Below are 20,944 nucleotides of genomic sequence, written 5' to 3'. Positions count from 1 at the left end.
AGGGAAAGAAGTGGAGTGTATTTCTTCTCTCCTGGTGTTTCTCATTGACATTCTTCCTTCTAAAAACTTTTTCACTTCCTTATATCCCACCTGCGTTTTTTTCTGACACAGTATGTCGCCCTTGTTCTACAACTCTTGTTGTTCTTCAACTCTTCTCATCTCCCCTTTTCTTCTTTAGTGTGCTTCCTCTGTTTCAGCAGTATGGCTAGGAGGAAGGTTGAGGTTTGCTCATTTTGCTGGCGCCACAATTCTCTCCTTTCTGTCTGTTCAGTCATCTGAGGTGGGAGAAGGAGCTTAGACAGGCAGGCCATGGACTGCCCCCTCTCAGTAAGCCTGCTCACACCCCGCTGTGGTTTATTGTCCTGGGAGCACAGGGGGCTTGGTTTTCTTTGTTTTGGCTTAGAATATGTAGAGTTTGAAGGAGATAGAGGCAGTAGCCAAGAGGTTCATAAACATGAAGGGAATCTGAATCAGAAAACCACTGTGCTCAAAACAGGTCCTCATTGCCCCGAGAGATGCTAGTTTGCAGGAAGGCAGCCACAGCAGACAGGAAAGGGTGGTTTTGATGACTGCAGAAGTTGGCGAGGAATGGCTCGTCTCTGCTGATGTGTATACCATTGGTGATAGCTGCATGTCTGGGCCTCACCATGTTTCTGGAGAACTTGAACGTGCTAAAGAACATGTCCTCACTGCTTGTGTGTGAGCTAAGTCATAAAAGTTACTCCTGGTTCATTGGTAAAGCAATGATATTTGGAGAAATCAAATAATAGTTTTCTGAAGTAGAGTAGGGAAAATAGAAGCAGCTCTGAGACAATGGGCCATTCAACTAGATGCCAGAATGTGGGCAATGGGGTTTACTCTCTGGCACTGAATTTGAGGATCTTGCCTCTAAGCAGCTTTCCCAAGACTACAAAAGATATCCAAGTCAGAGCTCAAACACAGCTCAGAGCTCCTGCATCCTGCAGACATTGCTTTAAGTGCAAGAACATAATTCCTAAATGTAAACAGATACCTCTCCTGAACGGTTCTTGCACAAATCCCTAATACAAACAGCAGACTTGCGTGCCGTCCCATTTGCTGCTGCTAATGCCTGTGTCCAGGGTCACTTCTAGATGTACTTTGGATACAGGGAAATAAGATCATCTCTGTGCCTTTCTACGGATTCCCTGGGTAACTGCCAAGAGCAAAAGAGGCAGACCCAAGGTTGTTCTCATCTCTTTGTACAAGCCAAGACAGTTCTGGCTAATATTTTCTGTTTACATCCATGAGGTCTCCAGCCAGTTCCTCATCCACTCAGGATGCTTTTATATCATCAAATTGAGACAGCTCATCCAAATTAATAGTTGCTTCACTAGAAGTGTTAGCATTGGCAGCTTAGGTATCATGGACAGTACCTTCTTCCTGGGGTTACTGACTCAGAAGTGTAACACGATTACTAGGACGTAGTGATCTAAACAGAAGAAGATTCATAGTAACACCACATATCAGTTCTTGACCTTAATGAGGCACTGGTATCAGAGATCTTCCACTGCTGCTTGAAACTTAAAACAATGCTTTGTGACAGTGTCAGCTTGTCTTCTGCTTATACCAATGAATTTAGTTTTCTTTTACTGCATGGTATTAGAGAGAAATCAAAGGACTTAGCAACTACTGATGCTGTCCTGTGCATCAGTTACTTCTGCTGAAGACCTCTATTTTCCAATCCTCCTGACACTCATGAAGCATCTGTTTCACATCCTTCTTCAGATGCTCCTTGCCACTTTCCTCTGAAGTTAGTTTTCCTGGTGACATCTGCCTTGGCCAGGAGAGTTGGTTATCCTCAGACTGTCCTTTGCTGAATGCTCCTTACAGCCTTCTCTGGGAGCAAAACACTGTCTGGATCTCTGTACAAAGCTGGTCCTTAAATGGTCTCAGATTTTCTTCTACTCCTGTTAGCCATCTTGCCTGTTCCTTTCTGCTTAGCATCAGGGAAAGGCAGTTACACACACTGGATGCTGATCCAGGGCTTTTACTTTATTGCTCTGACTTGAACAATGCAACCGCTTTGTTTCTCTTTATTTACAGCCAGGGCCAGCATACTGAAGGTCACCTAATCTCCTAGCAAAGCATGCCTGAACCTGAATATTCAGTGTGGTAAATGACCTAACCTGCCTCACTGGATTTGGGAGTAACATTTTCATCAATTCGTGGTTTATTTCTCATTTTGCTGCTTTGTTTGCTTTTCCACGGACATCTCCTTTGTTCTTCCCTGCTCCCCACCCCCACCCCCGATCCCCCAGCACATCTATCTTCCCATTTTAGTTTCTTTTTCAGGCCATTTTCTTTTTTTGCTGCTTACTCTGTCAGGGGAGGAGAGTCAGGATGCAGTACAAATCTGTTTGTCCCTCTTCCCTCCCTGCCATTACCCTTTGTCTGTGTGGAAGTTGGAAGCAAAGTGTCCCCCTGGCCATCCTGGCCTTCAGTAGGTGTCTGTTATGGTTTAACCCCAGCCACCAACTAAGCACCACACAACCACTCGCTAACTCCACCGCCCCCTCCCCCCCGATGGGATGGGGAAGAGAATTGGAAGGGTAAAAGTGAGAAAACTTGTGGGTTGAGATAAGAACAGTTTAATAATTAAAATAAAGTAAAATAATGGTAGTAGTAATAATATACAAAGAAAGTGATGCATGATACAATTGCTCACCGTCTGTTGACTGATGCCCAGCCCATCCCCAAGCAGCGATCGCTGCCCCAGCCAACTCCCCTCAGCTTATATACTGAGCATGATGCCATATAGTATGGAATATCCCTTTAACCAGTTTGGATCAGCTGTCCTGGCTGTGCTCCCTCCCAGCTCGCTGTGCACCTGGCAGAGCATGGGAAACAGAAAAGTCCTTGACTAGTGTAAGCATTACTTAACACATTGCTGTTTTAGTTGTTGCTATCAACATGATTCTCATACTCAATCCAAAACATAACGCTATACCAGCTACTAGGAGGAAAATTAACTTCATCGCAGCTGAAGCCAGGACAGTGTCTCTGCAGAAGGCGTCTGAGGCAAGCATGCTAAAAGAAGTCTCATAGCCTTCTGAAAATAGATGACAATAGTTCCACTAGCTGCAGTGGCCGAGCCAGCCATTTAAACCCTTCGATCTCCATGCTTTCCTCAGTGGCACTGTTTCCCACATTGTCACAAATATTTGCAAAATTAAAGACCATTTCAAGGTTTTCAAGCTTTGTGAATATCAACTTCACTGCTGTCTCTCAGGGCATGGGAGAAGAAGCTCAAGGGTCTGTTTGTGCAGGCAGTGGGAAGCCAAGTAATTAATTTATAGCTCACTGCCTGCTCCGGGTTAATTCACTGGTTATATTCTTACTCCTAAGCATGTCCTTATAGAAGGTAATTTGGAAAGCATGCTACCCACCCTAAACATGTACTAAGAACATCTGTATGGAGAGTTTGTGTGGAGTATTTAAGATGCTGTAAATTCTCTGCATACAGACAAGTTGTGACTTGTTTCTGCTTAACAGAATATGAATCGAGAAATGAAAATTAAGGTAATTTGTCTCCACTGGAAAGTTAATTCAGGTTTAAAGTACAATGTAGTAGAGATCTTGTTAAGCCACCCTTCGTATGACTGAGTGAAGTTCAGACATTCCTGGGTAGCACAGCTTGCTTCTAGAAAAGATGTCCGTACAGAGAAGTAGTCAGGAAATAGTTCAACTAGCATAACTTAAGTCATTTACCCAGTGACTCATAAGAAAAGTATGGCAAAATGAAGACTGAATCCCTCTCTCTCAAGTCTCTCTGCAGCTGCATCAAGATCCTTCTTCCTCCCATCACGTATTATTAAAACCTTGTACAAGGCATATAACTGCTATTAATTTTGCAGTTTGCACTCTAGTGGTGCTCTGAATGGGAGCCTCGTGTTTCTGGCAGGAAGGAAGGGAGTTGTGCGAAGAACACTGGGGACAGCAGCTTTCTCTGTATTACAGCTGTGACCTGTGTTTTCCCTCGCATGATGCTCTAATGAATCAGAACCTACAGTAGTTGCAAAGTCAGGATGCTTCTTAGCTGTCCGCCAGACTTTGTCAGTCAGCCTTGAGGTGAGGAAGGTTCAGTCATCAGTGTCAGCTCAACAGGGAAGTTGCTTTTAAGACTTATTAAGACTTTCGGCTTGGTTTGTTCACTTTGTGTACCCCTGCAGCCTGTGCTTCCAGGCAGTCTGTACTAAGCATTGAACGGTGCTTTGAATTGTACTGTAATGTTTTTAGGTACTGGTCATACCCCGTGGGAAATACCAAAGGACAGTCTATTTTCTCATATTTTTTGTGATGCAAAAAATAATAATGAAGAAGAATCTTTGTTCCTTAAAGCATTCCTTAGTAAAATTTTTATTGGTTTTTTTGTGTCACAAGAAACAATTCATTATTGTGCAAATGATTCTGATGTTGCAATTTGAGGACTATGACTTAATTGAGGAATAAGTAACAGGGGCAGGTGATCTCCTGAGACTTAAACTGGTGTTTCCATAAAAATATCCTAAGGATGAAGGGAAAGGACAAAGGAAGAATAATGCTGAGGAACTGTGATATATGTGAGGCACAATTTGTAAGTAGGCTGTTTTTGTGAGCCTGGGGTAAGAATGCGTGGCTAGCATAGGCATGAGAAAATAAGACTGTAGCATTTCAGATTGACATCAGTTTTAAGGGCAGTGTGAGGGTGTGTTTCATGACTGGCTAAAATCATGTGAACTCATACTGCCACCAAAATGTAGAGTTAAGATTCCTCTGAGCTTATAATAGTGCCAGCTAATTTTCCTGTTAAGTATTGTGAAGTCTTTCTACCCTGATGTTTGAAATCAAGATAGTTATGCTTGAACTAGTCAATGTATTTTTAAAAATACAAACCTTTTCTTCAACCCACACAGGGAAGTATTAACTTCTGATGCAATAGCAGCAATTTATTTTTTGTTAATGTCTCATTCTCGCTTCCCTGGGGAGCAGTCAGTTTTAAAGGAACCTTCAGTTTATTCCAGTTGATTTGTCAATAAATGTGAATTTGTTATATTCAGCGAGACCTCTTTAAGCACTTGTTTAGCACAAACGAGTCAGAAAAAGTCACAGTGAAGTTACTTTCCTGCTGGTACAATGATAGCTGTAACTTATCTAAATTGGAAGGAAGTCTTGTATAGGCTACTATTGAGATGAAAAGCAGCTGTCAGAGACTGTACTAGATGTGGCACAAATCAATATGTCGTTCCGTTATGCAGAAAGAAAGATTCAGTCCAAAGGCTGGATTCAGCCCAGCTTTTTCAGCCAGGCTATAATTCCAGTGATGTGAAGAGAGCAAAGCACAAATGAAACCTTACTGGTCCTTTTTAATACTGAAGCAAGCAAGATAAAGCAAACACCCTAAGCGATAGAGAGTTCCCATAATTATGTTCAAAAGTTTTTCAAATACAATGTGGCCTCCATAGTTTGAGAAGTGTCGTCACCCTAGGTTTAGTGAAAATTCCTTCATAAAAGACATGCAAGTATGCACAGTAGCACTGGTCTCTCTGATTTTCATGTTCTTTTCCTTCCATTTTGAAGCTGTGATTGCCCTAGTGGTGCTGAAGGTAATAGAAGAGCTTAGCGCTGAACTCTTACATTTGGACTCAAGATTTGGACTGCAGTGTGTTTCAGGTGAGGTCTTGAAACACACTGAGCAATACCAGGTATTGCTAATTTTCAATTCAAGGGAAAAAAACAGCTTGAGGGAAGATAAATGAAGTAATAAGAAAGTAGAAGAGGCTGAGGGGGACAGTATGAGGGAGGCACGAAATAGGCAAGTGCAAGAATATCAGAAGAAGGGGGAAGGTATTTTAGGTGGTAGAAAAGTAGGAAAGGAGGGTGAGGGGTGATTGGAGAGCTGTCCTTGCTCTAGGCAATGTGCCTACTTTTCACCTGCCTGGTTCTGCAGCCGCCCAGGTCTACCAACCTACGCTGAGGGGAAGTAATGTCTTTACCCTGCAATATGTGCCACAACATGAGTTTCCTAATATTATCAGTTTCAGTTCAGTGGGGACTTAACTGCTGAGAAGGTGAGTTGGCATTACAAGGTTGCAACAACAACCAGGTCCACCACCACTATTGATTGTACTAGGGAGTTTGTGCTGGAAGTAAACTTGTCATCTGCCTGTGAAAGCCTAGCAGAGAGACCTCTTGTTGACTTGATTGGAAACAGGCTGTCTATGGATTGTAGGGAGGGAAACTTTGGATGAGACTGTGGAGATAATACCAGTTAAAATCTGTGCCTTTTGCAGTGTCATAAAGATGAGAAGTTTGACGAACCCTCTTCCTTTGGCTCTGTTATCCGCAAACATTGTCACTTGTTCAGAGTCAGGGACTTAGTAGCTGGGTGAATGGCTTGATCTGTTTTCTCACTTAGAGATTATGCTACAGCATAATATGGCTCAGGCATGTACATATTGCTGATAGAACAAGGTCTCTTTCTCCAGTCTTTAGGACTAGCTTTGAAGGCAGTTAATTCTTGTGTCTTGCAAGAAGCCTGTTGATGTGATCATAGGCTATCTATGTGCTGTAAAGACTAAACTTGGGATAAGATAGTTGAATTAATACTTTCTGAATATCTCCATACCAAGTCCTTGCTGAGCAGGTCTTTTAGCGCTCTATGTTACTTTGTGTGTATTGCATGGCTAAGCTTACAGTGGCCCATCTTAGAGAATAACTGATAAAAGCACGTAGTTCTTATAAAAATGTTCTTTGGAGTCTCTACAGAAGCCCTCTCAAGGCAGAAATCTTTAAAGATTTTATTGGACTTTCCAGTTCATCAGAACTGATGTTGTTCTGGGAGGACATAATTATCTGTTTTGCTGGAAGGGAATGGGCAAATTGCCACAAAGCTAAGCTGTGACTCTTGAACAAAAGTTTAGCTATACAACACCTCTTGAAATGTGGGCAAGATTTCCTTAAAGCAGTCAGAAAAGCATATTAATGTTTTAAACTAACTTCTCAATGCCTAGAGACATTCTGCTGCAGCTAATGTCAAGAGAAAAATAAATAGATCAAATCGGTTATTATTAATAATATATTTCTAAGAGTTTGTCTTTATTACAAGGTACTTTTTCAAAAGCATGAGTTTGTCTTAGCAGCCTGTAGTTCTTCCCTGTACTGCCTTGCTGTTATGTCTCCAGGTGTCTGCCCTGTGGGGCACACCAAAGCAATATTTCCCCATATTTTGCAGATCCCAGATCAGTGGAATTTCAAAAGGAAAGTAATCTGTCTTAAAAGGCTTTAGAACATATGCAGATTTCAAGAATTCAAATTATACCTTATAAATTATATTGATTGCAGTACAGATTGGTTCAGTCTAGGACAGTTAAGTGTACGTTAATCTTTGCAACACATGAGACAAGAGCTTTACATACAGTGAAGTGTCACTGACAGACCTCTCAAAACTAACAGAAGTCCAGAGCAGAGGTGTCTTATGAACACACTTGATGTCCCTGCTGGACATACACATCTTCTTTGTAGAATTTGCACCTGTGTTAGTGATAATGCCAGGAGAGAACTTGGGAGCCTACATTCAAGGGCTCCCTTCTCAAGTCATGAGAAACCATGCATATATTCTTTGCCACTTTCCTAACTTCTGCTCTGTGCTGCAGCCTGGGTCCCAGCAAATGCCTGGCTGAGAGGGCTGGAGCCATGTACGTGTTGTCTTCTGCTTGTGTGAGTTTAGCGTTTGTCAGTAAGCAGCACAATCTGGATTCTTCTTCATTGAGCTGACAGAGAAATAGCGCTACTGTTCCTGATGCTCAGAAAACTGGCTTTGAAGCATTGCAACATACTCTAAGGACTTTTTATTGGAGCTGTATATTTAATGTAAAATATGCCTTAGAAATGAGTGCAGAAAATGGAGTGCAATTAATCTGTTTTAAGTCTAAGTAGGGAAAAGGACCACATGGATAGGAAGAGAGAGAGCATAGTATTGAAAACAACAAAAAAAACCAACCAACAAACAAAAATCATACGTCTGTTGAGCTGAAGAAATTTTAGATAAAAGGTCATCTTCTGCTCCCATTATACTAACAGAATGGAAGATGGAATGATTCAAATTATGAAGGTGTTTTCCCTAAGACATCTGTTGATCTAATACATGTATGAGACATCTAAGCCTAGACATTAATAACTAGGCTCAATGTTATTCACCTTACACAGCAGGAGAGGAGGGAGTAAGTTCTTGCAGTGCAGGAACTGGTGGATACATTGTGGATAAAAAAGCAGGAAGTTTTCTTGAGATCTCAAGAGGCTCTCGGGTAGTACAAATAAAGCACTCTTGGTTGCTGTGTCTTTTCAGGTGTTTGCTCCAAGCCCTGAATCACTTGTAAATGGGAGTGGGCTGAGGAACAGCTTGTACCCTAGCGGGACTGGGAGCAATGCTTCCGAAGTGTTGGGATACTTTAGGAAATTAAAAATAATTTTAAACAGTGGGGGGAGGAGTGTAGGATTTATACCTCCCCTGCTAATAGCTGTTAATGGAATTAAAGATTCAGTGATGCCATAAGGTTCACTAGCACAGAGTGTGATGGTTTTCAGTGCCCCATATGTCTGTAAAAAAGCTCCAGGCCACACTTTAATTTGTACCATTTTGGAAGTGGAAGGAAACCTTGAAGAGGGGGGGAAGATGGTCTATAAGGAATATTCTGTCTTTGGGTCTTCCTGCAATGATAAAAACCTGCTAGGAAATACCTGCATTGCAGCAGCCATTTTCAGTCAGGAAGACAAACCTTGCCTGGTACTAGCAGTATATCCCATGTTGCCATCACACCGTTTTTTATATTTGCCTGTTGTCTTTACTCTTTGATCCTCCAAACGGTTTGCAGAGGTTTTAGAAAAAATGGATGTAATAATGAAGAAGGTCCAGATTCTACCATCTGGGCTCATTCAATTAGAGAGTTGTCCTAGTGAAATTAGTGAGACCACACCTGGAGTAAAGCACAAATTATGGCTAAATAAGGGTTTCAGAGTAATTATTTACATTTACAAATAAAACATAATTCTGCATTTTTAGGCAAAGTGTAGTTAGATGGTAAACTAGGCAATGCGGAATCTGTGTGACATGACTATGTTTGGATTTGTTTTTAACAGTATGTCACAATACTTGAGAGATTTTGATTTTCATTGCTTTGTGAATAATAATTTGCAAATACAGTGATGGTGAATGCTTTCACATAAGGCCAAGGGATGTGATTCTTACCATACAATGAGTTATATAAACTTCCAGGGCTGTCAGACTCATTTGAAGGCTCTGAAATAACTTGCTATGCGACCATAAAATTTAGTTTAGTTTTTTTTGTCTGTGTCTCTTTTGGTTTTGGTGTTGGTTTTTTTGGTGAGGGTTGTTGGCTGGTTGGTTGGTTGGTTTGGTTTTTTTTGTGAGAGAGTTTGTGGGTTTGTGGTTGTGTTTTTTGTTTTTCTTTTTTTTCTTTTTTTTTTTTTGCATTAAGTCCTTACTTCCAGGCAGCTCTGTAAATTGTTGATTGACTATTTTTCTGATGTTCCAGTTATTTGGATTTTCTCTGCATATGCTGGGATAATACCAGCATTACCTGCAGTAAAATATTAATGCAAAATAAACATTAGTGAAAAAATGCATAGAAAAGTCAGTTGATATGACCATATATGTGTGAGTCTCAATTGCATGGGAAGAAACACACTTATGTCATTAAATTTAACATTTGTGAAATTTTCTTTTAGAACTCTTTTGCGTGAAAACAAACCAGTTTAGTTTATTTGACATTTAAGGTAGCTTTGAAATCTGGGGTTTAAATAATAACTTTTTTTTTTTTTTTAAATATTGACCACAATGATTTTTATCAAGCTTTAGAGAAGCTGAAATTTGAGAAGGGCAAACGTCCCATGAAAAGCAACACCCTGATGCATTTGTATGCATGCTTTTTTTTTTCTCCCCATTGGATTTTGAGTATGGGAAAAGTGAACTCTTAATGTGCTTTTAAGTTGCTTTTTCCTATCTTTTTTTTTTTTTTTTAATGTGCCAAGTCACTATCGCATCTTTCTGAGGGTCCATTCAGCTTCTTTTGGTCTTGAACAGAAAATCAAATCCTGGAAAATGAATGTAACGCATGCTAACAGTTGTTATTCACTTTATGCCAGATTTATATCATATTGTTCTCACCTTAATTGCTAATAAATTATTCAGATTTAACATAGTAAAGGCATTGAACTGGTGAGTGGAAAACATTAAAAAAGCTGCTGGCTCCCTGTGGAATGCACGGTCCTAGAAAGCTTGGCCAGCATCAGCAGGTTTCCTTTCTTGTCCCAAGCAAGCCCTTCTCCAATCAGAACAGGCAGTTCTTTACAGTCTTGTTATCTTGATAATATAACAGTAACAATAACACTGAGACACTGGAGGAATTTGGGGAGCTTCAGTGTAGAAAAAATGTTACGAACTGGAAGAAAAAAATCTCTACTTAATCTGGGATAATCTATACACACAAGATAATCAGAGAAGGACAAGAAGACCTGGAGTCTTTGGTCAGCATGATTGACCCTGCCTCTGGAGCTCCAATGCATGGGAGATTTTCTGACCTTATTTGTGGCAGAACAGTTTGGAAAAAAGTGGTTTAGAGAATGCCACCTCACCATAATGGGTCTGCTTTTACAAGGATTGTTTTTGTTGTCACTACCCAGCTTGCTTTTAGCATCACATTACAGCTGGCTTCTCAAGCAGTCTGGACTTACTGCGGGTTTGAGTAAACAAGAAGTTTTGTAATACTCCTTATTTTTGCATTAACTATGTCATTAATGGTTGTAAAAAATTGGTAGTTCTGGTCAGATCCCGGGTGGCAGTGCTGCAAACCACTGTAGATATTTTAGCCTACAAACTAAGGAGCATCTTAAAAACCACCCAGAGCGTGTGCCAACAGAGGTTACTACTTATACATTCTTGGGATTATATCCTGGCCCATATCCATATCATCATATTCTCCCTTCAGTCACAGTATGGTGTTCCTATTAAGATAGAGTGATGAGGGCAAAATAAATTATGGTACTGGGCTGTTTCTTTGCTGGTATGCAGCAACATTACACAAGTTTAGCTCTATTTTTTGGGCACTGAATGGAATATATAGGTTTTTTTCCCAAAAGCTGTAAATTTAATTTCAGCCATGGTTTGTTACCAAATTACTAGGAAACAACCAGGAATTTAGCAATGATTCTTTGTATTACTCAAGGTCTTAAAAGTGTCCTAAGACAGCTTTATTTAAAGACTCATAGGTCCAATAGAGAAAACCATTTGCAGATATTTTCATATCACAAGCAAAATTGAAAATTACATTAAACATATTTGCTATCAAATATATTTCACTCTTAGAAAATATTTGCGTAATAAGGCTGCACTTTAAAATTGTGAAAAGTTTCTTCGTTCCTTGGAATAGCTTTTGTGTGACCAATATGCCAGTGATGGCTATGGCATTTGCAAGTATCACACAGTGCAGTTACTGGGTTCTTCATGTATACTGATGGATGCAAGAACCACAGCAAACCTCTGGTATTTTGTGAACTTGGTATCGAGCTCTGTTCATCAGACACGTCAGAACCTGAAGCATACACCTAATTCCCATAAGATATCCCCCTTTATAGCACTGGGCTCTGATAAACTTGGCTGTGGATGTGAAAGAGCAGCAGTAGAGAGGTAGGGTTTAGTTTTGCAGGCTCATAACTAGACTGATTGCATTTTATAGAATGAAAAGCAGCCCAGAGTTCTGCCTGTACACAGCATAGTACTTCTAGCAGTCTTGAAGGTTAATTGTCATTTGGGCTTGTTGAAGCTTAATTGACTTTTTTTTCTCACAGATATCCACATTTCTAGAAAGCAGAAATGACCATGACTGCCAACAAGAATGCCAGTGTCAGCAGCAGAGCTGGAGGGAGTAAAGTGCCTCAGGACACTCTGGATAGGTAAGTGGTGAACTGCAGGCTTTGCAGATTCTGAGAAATGTTTGTCTGTGTTTGGACCAAAATCTCTGTTCAAAGGTAAGCAACCTCTATTCTAACAGAGAGCTTTGCTGGGCTGAGAGAAGTTTTTGGTAGGGATTGGAGGAACTGAGGTATGAAAAAAGGTCTGCTTCTGGCATATTTCTGTTGAGCTATTGCTGCTTACTGGCAGTTATGATGAAAGTGATTGCAAGAAAGGACCTGTGTGGAAGGCACTGTGTAGGCCCTAGGAGGTTTGAACTAAATTCCTTGGCCATATGACTGCATGTCAGCTCTTCTCCATTGCCAGTCTCCAGTTTGTATTTTGTATTGGTTTCTGTCACATTTTCTCTTCTTTGTCTTCCTTGACAGAGGGTGGGCAGACACTACCTCCTGTTGCAGGTCAGGCAGTGAGTGTGAAAGGGCTGAATGTAAAGTACAGGGCTCATCTCTGTTGCTTTGCTTATTTGTCCTCCTTTCTGCAGCAGTAAGCCATTTACAGAGTAAGCAGATTAACTTAATCATTCACAGCCAGGGGAAAACTGTAGCCAGGAACACCTTAAGTCCCCAAGCCTGTTAATCCTGAGGGAATCAGTCTGTTTAGGGAATCAGTCTAGTGCACTTGCAAATTTGTGCATGTTTACTTGTGGCTAAGAAACACTATCCTAATTAAGTTCCGGTCCATCAGAAGGCTGTGATGTGACTGCACACAGTGATGCAGATGCCTGTAAATAACAGATACCTTTCACTCACTAAATAGCACAGTGAAATGGCAAGAAGGGTACAGTCAGTTATTGCTCCCTTGTCCTTCAGTTTACATTGATCAAAGCAGTGTTTTGAAGACACGAACTTTTCTTTGGGCAACTCTGCTCTGGAATATTGCTTTGGTATGCAAGTGAACCTGCAACCAAGAAGTTCACATATCCATGTCAGAAGGAGTCTTGTTCTCAGCCACAGCACAGTAATGCTGACTGACTCAGCCTGTGGCCTTCACGGAGGACAAGCCCACCAGCTCCTCTCATTCTGGGACTAACAGTTGCAAAACCCTCACTTAAATTTGGAGTCCCACTAGGGCAGCCTTGGTATGCTTTGACTTGGAAAGTTTAGACAACCATTGGATTAAAGAACCTTTATGAATTAACCGTTTGAACACAGGAGCAAAGCTTTACACTTTGGATGTTATTTCAGTGAGGTGAGCAGAAAGCCACACAAACTGTACAGGATCTCACTTCAAATGCATGAAGTGTCTGTTGACATATCTTTCTGTCCTTGCTATAGCATTTTATCCAGCTCTCCAGGGGATTCTTGCATGGTATATTGTCCTATTTGTTTTGAGGAGCTGTTCTACACTACCTTACACAATAACATGCCAGTGTCTTCATTTGTCTTGTGTTTTGGCCCAAAAGAAGACTTTAACCCCATTATAAATAGTATAGAGTAAGACTGTGCAAATAACTTGCACTGACCTTAGAGTGCAGTAATATCTTTATGCTAGGTATTGGACATAGCAACAAGGAAGATGCTCTTTGCCTTACAAAGTTCAACATAAAACTCTGTGAGGCATTAAGTAGGCTGCAGTAAAATGGGTCTGTGCACAGAAATTAATGTTGTAAAGGAAAAAAGCAATAGAGGTCCTGTTTATTTGTTGGACAATTTGGGATAGGAGCGTGGGTTGTACCAATGTCAATGAAATGCTCTGATCACTTTGGCCAGGCCAGGCGGTATCTGTTCTAGCCATGCCTGAGTGAGGGTACCACACCTGATAAACTGTACTAGGGTTACTGCTAGCTGACAGCAGTACAGTATGTGCACAGGAAGGTTATATTAGGAGAACATTGCTCTTTCAAATACATTAGTAAAGACTTTGATTCAGGTGAGTAAATCACAGAATTACAGCTTGATTTTATCCATTTGAAAATGAAATGTCAGAGGCAAAAAGTCCCTGTAATGGCAGCTGCCAGGTAGAATAGGTGGCGTAGGTGGAGAAATTCAGACAGAGAAATTGAGGAGAGCTGGATTTGATCCTAGCAGTGACCTGTAGGTCAACATGAAAGGGATGTTGAATACTGGCTTGGTTTGGCATACCTGCCATTGTATTCCAAACTTTTCCAACCACAAACAATGGAAAAGAGAAAATATAAACTAAATTCTGAGATTTTCAGGAAGGAAGCAATGGAAGAGATTTTTTTTCTAACAGTTTTTTATTTTATGTTTTTATTTAAAGGAAAACCTCTTTTTAATGACACATCTCTGTTTTGCATTTAAATGCTCTGGCTTTTTCAAAGTTTTGGTTGTCTTTCCATATTTCATGAGCATATGGCTGCCTCTGCATTGCCTCTTCTGTATCTAATAACTTATTTCTCTTTCAGCTCTCTGCCACACCTTCCCACTTATCTACACATATATTTAATTGCAATAACTGCAGGCAATTTTCCTGAGTTTGATAAAATAGCCTCATCCTGATTGCCAAGGGATAGGTTGTCCTACAAAGTAGTGGTGAATTAATAATCAAGAGCCTTCGGTAGAACCCTGACCCTAGTCCTGTCTCTGCTAGTGATCTTCTTTGTGGCATTGTCACACTTTTACCATCTCTAAATCTTTCATTAGGTTGATTTGCCTGCCTTCTGGTGCTGTGCTCCTTTCACTTTTTAAATTGTGCAGTTGACTAAAGATATAAATAACCAGCATCCATTCTAGTGTCTCCTATTAGGCATGGTATACTGTGTTAAAGCTCAGCAGAAATGGACTCGATATCCTTGTATACTTCCGGGTTTGTTAGTTTGTGCATTTGGCATCTCTTAATACAAAACAGTAAAACCATAAAATAAATGGGGGGGGGGGAGAGAGAGGAAGTAGCTAGAGGAATTTCTTGATATATATTCACATGTGGACATTAAAACCAGATCCCTAGTGATATCTGGCTTTCTCAAGTTGTTCATCATCCTTCCATCAGTGCAGACAGATCGGTGCTGGGAACTTGGGTCTAGACTTTAGTAAACCTTGGACCTACTCTTTTGTTTTAAAATCTTTTCCATTCTGAATAGGTTAGAAAGTACTGTGGGATACTAAGTTATTGGATAATAACTGTCAAATAAAATGTCTTTCCCTATCATCACCATCTGTTTTGATTAGAATTTGTCAGGAAAAGATTTTGTAAGTACAAGTATGGACCTGAAGCTAAGAAAAATCTCTGAGTTGCACTTGCGTGACAAGTGAGGAGACGAATAGGTTGTCATGCACCAGTCGTCCATCCTTTATTTTGTCTTATGTAATCTTCTTCACCTGTCTTTGTGAAACCCTGTAAGAGGATGTTATCTGAGTCACTCATGAGGATTCTTCATTTCAGTCAGACTGTAAATCAGTGGAGTAAATGCTGGCATAATAAAAGTTTAAGGCTTGCAGGATTTATTGCAAATGTTCAAAGATCCGTTTAAACAAGTAATTGTCTCTGTTTAGTATGGGATTTGACTGGGGATTTGGAAATCTGCAAATGTGCTTTCTCTATAATTTGTGGGGGTAGAATTTCAGTAAATGCTGATACTGGCATTACACAGGTGTAATAGCCACCTCCTGGTGGCTGAGACATCTTTTTAGTGTTAGTTTCTTGTCAGTCCTAGTTTTGGTGTGGTTTATTGTTGCAAGATGCAAGGTGTGTTTCAGTGATATAGTGTCACCATCTGGTTCAACCTGTTGCGATTCCTTATGGGTCAGAAGCAAAGGTCAGTAAAACCTATAGAAATCTAATTACTGTGGCTGTGAACCAGACCCTTGTAGATCAGGGATTTAAATTTTAATACTAAAAATCTTCAGTGGAAAGGAGGCACCTACAAGTAAACACCTATACAACTGTATACTTTGCAAGCATCAAGATTCTTGCAGTAACTAAGATTGCCTTGGTCCTCACTGGAGTGTGGATCCACTGGCATGAGGCACCACAGGCATTTTTCCATCAGAATTTAGGAAGTGAGGGAAAGACAGAGAGCAGAGTGAGGATGCTGTTTGGGAGAATAATAATAATGGTAGTAATAATAATAATATATTAACAATAACAGAGAAACTGGTTGTGGGATTCACAGGTTTCTGCTGTGAGCACATGAAGGAAAACCTTTGGGATCTGAAGAAAGTGAGGTGATTTAAACAAACATGCACATAAATTTATTCTTTCTGAAATTATCCACTTGTTACAAATGGATGTTTTTGTATGTCTTTGGTGAGACAAACTTGACTGTGTTCTGAATAGGAAAATACTGTACAAAGATGACAAGGGTGGTTGAAGGTATGGGACATTTTCACTACAAGGCAAGAACAGAATGACTGGGACTCTTCATCCTGGAAATGAAAGGAGTGGAGGGGAAAAAGGGGTAATAGAAGTCTCTGGAATGATACATGGAAGAGAGATGGTAAATAAGGAAATATCTCTTTCCATTTAAGAACTAATATGAATCAAACAAAACTAGAAGACAACAGGTTGAAAATAAGTTGAAAAGAAGGTACCTCTCTGCATCATGTCTTTAAACTGTGCAGCTTACTGCTACACGATATTGCAATCAGACAAATGGATGACACAAATGATACATGGAAGAAAAATCTACCAAAGGCTTTTAGCCACAGAATCAAAATCTGTGAGCCAACAAGTCTTTGGGCCTTTGAGTGTTAAACTGGTTAAGTAGGCACTGCCTGTTCATCTCGCTCTTACTTTCTTCTCTAGGCACCTACGAATCATCGTAGTCAGTGACAGCCTGGCCTAGGAATGCTTTTGGTTCAAGCCAGTGGGGACATTCTAATGTTGTTTGGAATAAGAGTCAATTATAGGAAGTGAATATTAGAGAGTTTGCAGAAGGATTGTTGTACTTAAAAAAATGATACTTTCTGGCTTTCAGTGAACTTCAACTTTAATCCTTCCTTGTGAGTCATCGATGTGAACGTCAAGGAACAGGAGGTTAGGAAAGCACCTTATGTATAGCTGCAAGTGACTTCTTAGCAATTCTGGCAGAAAGCAGCTCTGTGAGATCTTATTAACTCTTCAACAGGAGACAAAGGAGCCCATAGCATGCTTGCCACTAGTGCATGACACTTTTGCATCAAATGACTACTTGGTTTGATTGCATCAGACTCAATGCTTAAGAGCATCAGTGTAACTCTGAGGAAACCTTAAGAGAACAGAGTCAAAGAAAAGGCATAGCGGTGTTTGTAGCTCTCTCCCCACAATGTGGCTTGCTTTCCTTTAGCAAATGATTTAATATTTATCTGGAGTCTTTGTGTTTTATGCAGAAACTTTATTTGAATTAATGAATTAATTTATAACATATTTGTTCTAATCTTGTGCTTTCTCCAGTACAAAGGTAAATGTAGAAATGGTACTACCAGCTCTGTTTGACTTAAAAATCACCCCGACACTATAGTGTATTAAAAGAGACCTATAGTTATGTTTGAAGTCATTCTCTACTTAGCAAAATATAGGTTTAAAACTTGTAGTCTGGTTAGTCTAACAGAGAAAACAAGAAAAAAATTCTGAACAAAGTAATTATATATTAATGTGTCATTATATCTTAAAATTGCAACTTAGTTTGAGATGCTGGATGTGACAAGCATCAGCCCAGAGCTCAAAAATATTTAATTTGCTGCACTGCACTACTGAAGCACAGGAAGTGTTTGTTTTTAGAGCAGCCCATTGATTTATACTTTTTTATCTAAGGGTATTGCATGAGGCATAAGTAATTTCAGAATTTGGAGATACAGACTTTATCCAATGTATTTGTGAGTGACAAAATTTCCTTTTACTTTCAGAATCTTCTGTGGCTCAGGCTGTGCCAGGCATATGAGTCCCACCTTGTGAGCTGCCAGGCAGTGTTGCCCTGGTACAGGCAGTGTTGGAAAGAGAAACTGTGCTGTAAGCACAGAATATATCCCTTCAAGCAGGATTACTTAGACATTGATTTGATGTACTTTCTTGATTAATAGCTTTTGGCTAAATTTCTGTTAATCTGGAAAAAATTATACACATTAATATCTATTTTTGTAAATGGAATACTTAACAGACAAAAATAGGAGGATATTTTGATTAATTAATTAGCAATATATGCACTTTACAAGATATGTCAGAATAATGTAATTACAGTTACTCACAATTTCTTGAAAAGCAGGTAAAGGTGATTATCCTCTAATCTCTTACAGAACAATACAAAGTCTATCCTATGTAAAGCACATTTAAAATGTGTGCATACGAGTTTTACAAATCAGACTCAGGAGTGAGCTTTTGAATGCTTAAGCACAGTTGCATATCATTTACAGTGAACAAAAATCAAGTTTGCTGCAAGCGTTTTGCTAGCATGGATAGTATCACCATTGATTTACTAACTAAAGTGAGTAGTGTATATATAGAGGGACTGCCATAATGAGCTAGAACAAATATCTTTTTAGTTTAATGTCGCTGGGCTTGATTTGGGAAGATAGCCAAAGCAGAAACCAATCCAGGTTCCAGCTGTGCAAAAGGACTATGTGTCTGAGGAAAACTATTCTGAGAAGCTACATGTCTGAAGAAGCTACATCACCGGAATTGTGTGAGTTTCGGCACATATTGGATTTTGTGATGTGGGCTGTTGGCTTTCCACCCAATCTGCATAGGAAAGGTGTCATCCTCACTGAGTTGGAGAATGTTCTCCAGCTGAGCAATCATGATTTAATGACATGATAAACTAAGGGTGTTGATGTCAATAGGTCATATAGCAAGGCATCAGAAATTTGTGCTAGCAAAGGTTTACACCTGCAAATTGCTGTGAGCACAGAGTTGCAAGTTGTTAAGTTCCTAGTCTAATAATGTTCATAAAACTTCTCCTTTCTAAATACTTTTAGTTGAATCTTTGAATCAAATATACTCTCACTTGATTAAAACTGAAATCTGATCTCTGAGTTGCATCTCCTTGCCTGGGAAGAACTGAGCTGGGTACCCACAAACCTTTAAATACAGGCTTTGCTTTTTATCTCTCAGCAGTGTGTGAGGCCATTCCTGCTATCACCAAGAGTTTGTCCACCCCATTAGTCTAACATGCACTGAGATCTGTTTGCACTGGGTGTGTGGCTCAGACCTTCTTCAGAATTTAAGTTAAAGGGACAGAATTTTAATTGTCAGGAGCTAGCTTGCCTTCAGTGAAGGCAATGGAGATGCACTACATACACCAAATTACTATCTGGACTTATATAACCCTTGAGGTAACTAAGGAGTGTTTCAGCTGAATTATTTATCATTCTTTAAATATCAAATAAAATAATGACTTATATTTCCTAACCAAGTGAACCCACATGGTAGCATTATGTCCAGCTTTATCATGAGTCCAGGATTATTTGCTGTTGTTGTTTGTAGGTAAACAAACATTTCACTATTGGAAATTCAGAGGCAACGCTCCTCAGGCTGATACGTTCACTTGCTGCTAGCTAAACCAGAGCAGATCTGGACCTGCTTCCCCAGGGCCTCATCTTCTGCATAGCCATCATCGGTCATGTAGAGGGAAGGCCAGATGCTCCCCTTTTGGAACAAGTCTTTGCATGTGCCCTGTGCTTGCTTCTTGCTTTGGGGTGTTACAGATGACTGCAGGAGGTGTAGGGCTGTGGAGTACTGATTCGCAGTGTTAGCACAGCCAGCAGAGTCCTGGAGCATCATTCTTGTATTCGGCTTCCAGTATCCACCCTGATTCTTTTATTTGGGAACCTGGTAAATAATGGTTGCATTTGCATAAGCAAACAGAGCCTCTCCTGTTTGTTTTAACAACAGCGGTCTTGATGTTTGAGCATGACAGAACACAGCAAAGCTGGGCTGTGTAGAAGTATTGCTTAGGTTGGTTACTAGAAGTATTGTTCTGGGCTGGTAACCTGTCCCCATCATGCACATATGTCCATGCTCAGCTACTTCATGTGCGCATCTAGGTCTTGTGCTTTATTACTACATTTCTCTGATGAACGCAGAAACAATAAGACCTTTAAGAAAAATCCTAGTTAAAGGAAGACTTCATGTCTGTATTTCAGCCTGAAAAAACTGAGGTGTACAATCACTTTCCAAAATCAGTCCTAGTCAAGCCAAATTCATTCAGTTTTACAGCAAATATATATATTTATTTAAAAGTAAAATTAATTCTTGGTCTGCATTAATAAACCCAACTGAAATAATTAATTTCCTTTGAAGAAAGGATTATGTCGTTGTGGCCCAGGCAGAGACTAGAAATATTTTGCCTTAGGAATTGAGGCCTCGAGAATTCTTAAATAAAAGAATGTGCAGATATGTCCAGCATTGGGTTTAAGCAGTGCTCTGCTGCTCTTAGTGCTGGAGTGGGGGTGGCAGAGGCAGTTGTTCGCTATGCTGGCTTGTCCTGGGAGTGCTCTGTTCTCTTCCCTTTCCTTAGGAAATTTTTCATTTCAAAGGTGATCTTGTTTCAAGAGAAAAACCTGTCTGTACAGGGACAGCTGTTGTCTTTAGAGAGGCAATGCCTGAGCAGTACTTTCTCTCATTTAGAGAGATCAGTTCATGGGTGCAACTCTAGTGCCTTTTGCTTGTTTTTACCTGATATGTAACAACATGATTTTAATTTAATTTGTATAATTTCAGTCTTTCTGCTATTTTAACTCCCCACCCCTAATCAAACAAAAAACCCCAACCCAAGCTAGTGCCCTTCAGCTCTGTGTTAAATTGTAAACCCTGTCCAAATTTATTGTCAGGTCACTCATCCAGATGCAGTCCAGTCTGCCTGCACTGACAAATGAATTATCTTGCGACTAACGAAAAAGAGCTATGTTCATGTCCAGGGCTGGATGCCTTGGGGGCAGATAAGGTGGGCCAATGCAGAACAGCTCCCTCACCATTACCGCAACAGAGGGTCGTGAGGGAGATGACTCTGTATTCACCACGACAGAGCCCTGATCCTACTGTAAGAAAAACATGAACAGAATTGTAAAATAAACAAAATTAAATTGT

At 40.1% G+C, this 20,944-nt stretch overlaps 1 protein-coding gene across 6 annotated transcripts in view; it reads left to right on the top strand.

The window, feature by feature from the left end:
- Positions 1-20,944, top strand: part of DENND2B (DENN domain containing 2B) — a 184,687-nt gene that overhangs the window by 70,865 nt on the left and 92,878 nt on the right. For all 6 annotated transcript variants that reach the window (XM_064452672.1, XM_064452671.1, XM_064452668.1 and 3 more), the window contains one exon: positions 11,863-11,967. In XM_064452672.1, coding sequence (XP_064308742.1) covers positions 11,910-11,967 — 58 coding nt within the window. In that variant the 5' untranslated portion in view covers positions 11,863-11,909. The remainder of the gene's footprint in view (positions 1-11,862; positions 11,968-20,944) is intronic.

The sequence above is a fragment of the Phalacrocorax carbo genome, chromosome 5, assembly GCF_963921805.1.
Source record: "Phalacrocorax carbo chromosome 5, bPhaCar2.1, whole genome shotgun sequence".
NCBI classification, from domain to species: domain Eukaryota; kingdom Metazoa; phylum Chordata; class Aves; order Suliformes; family Phalacrocoracidae; genus Phalacrocorax; species Phalacrocorax carbo.
Note: the sequence above shows the minus strand (reverse complement) of the source record. Positions and strands in the feature narration are given on the sequence as shown.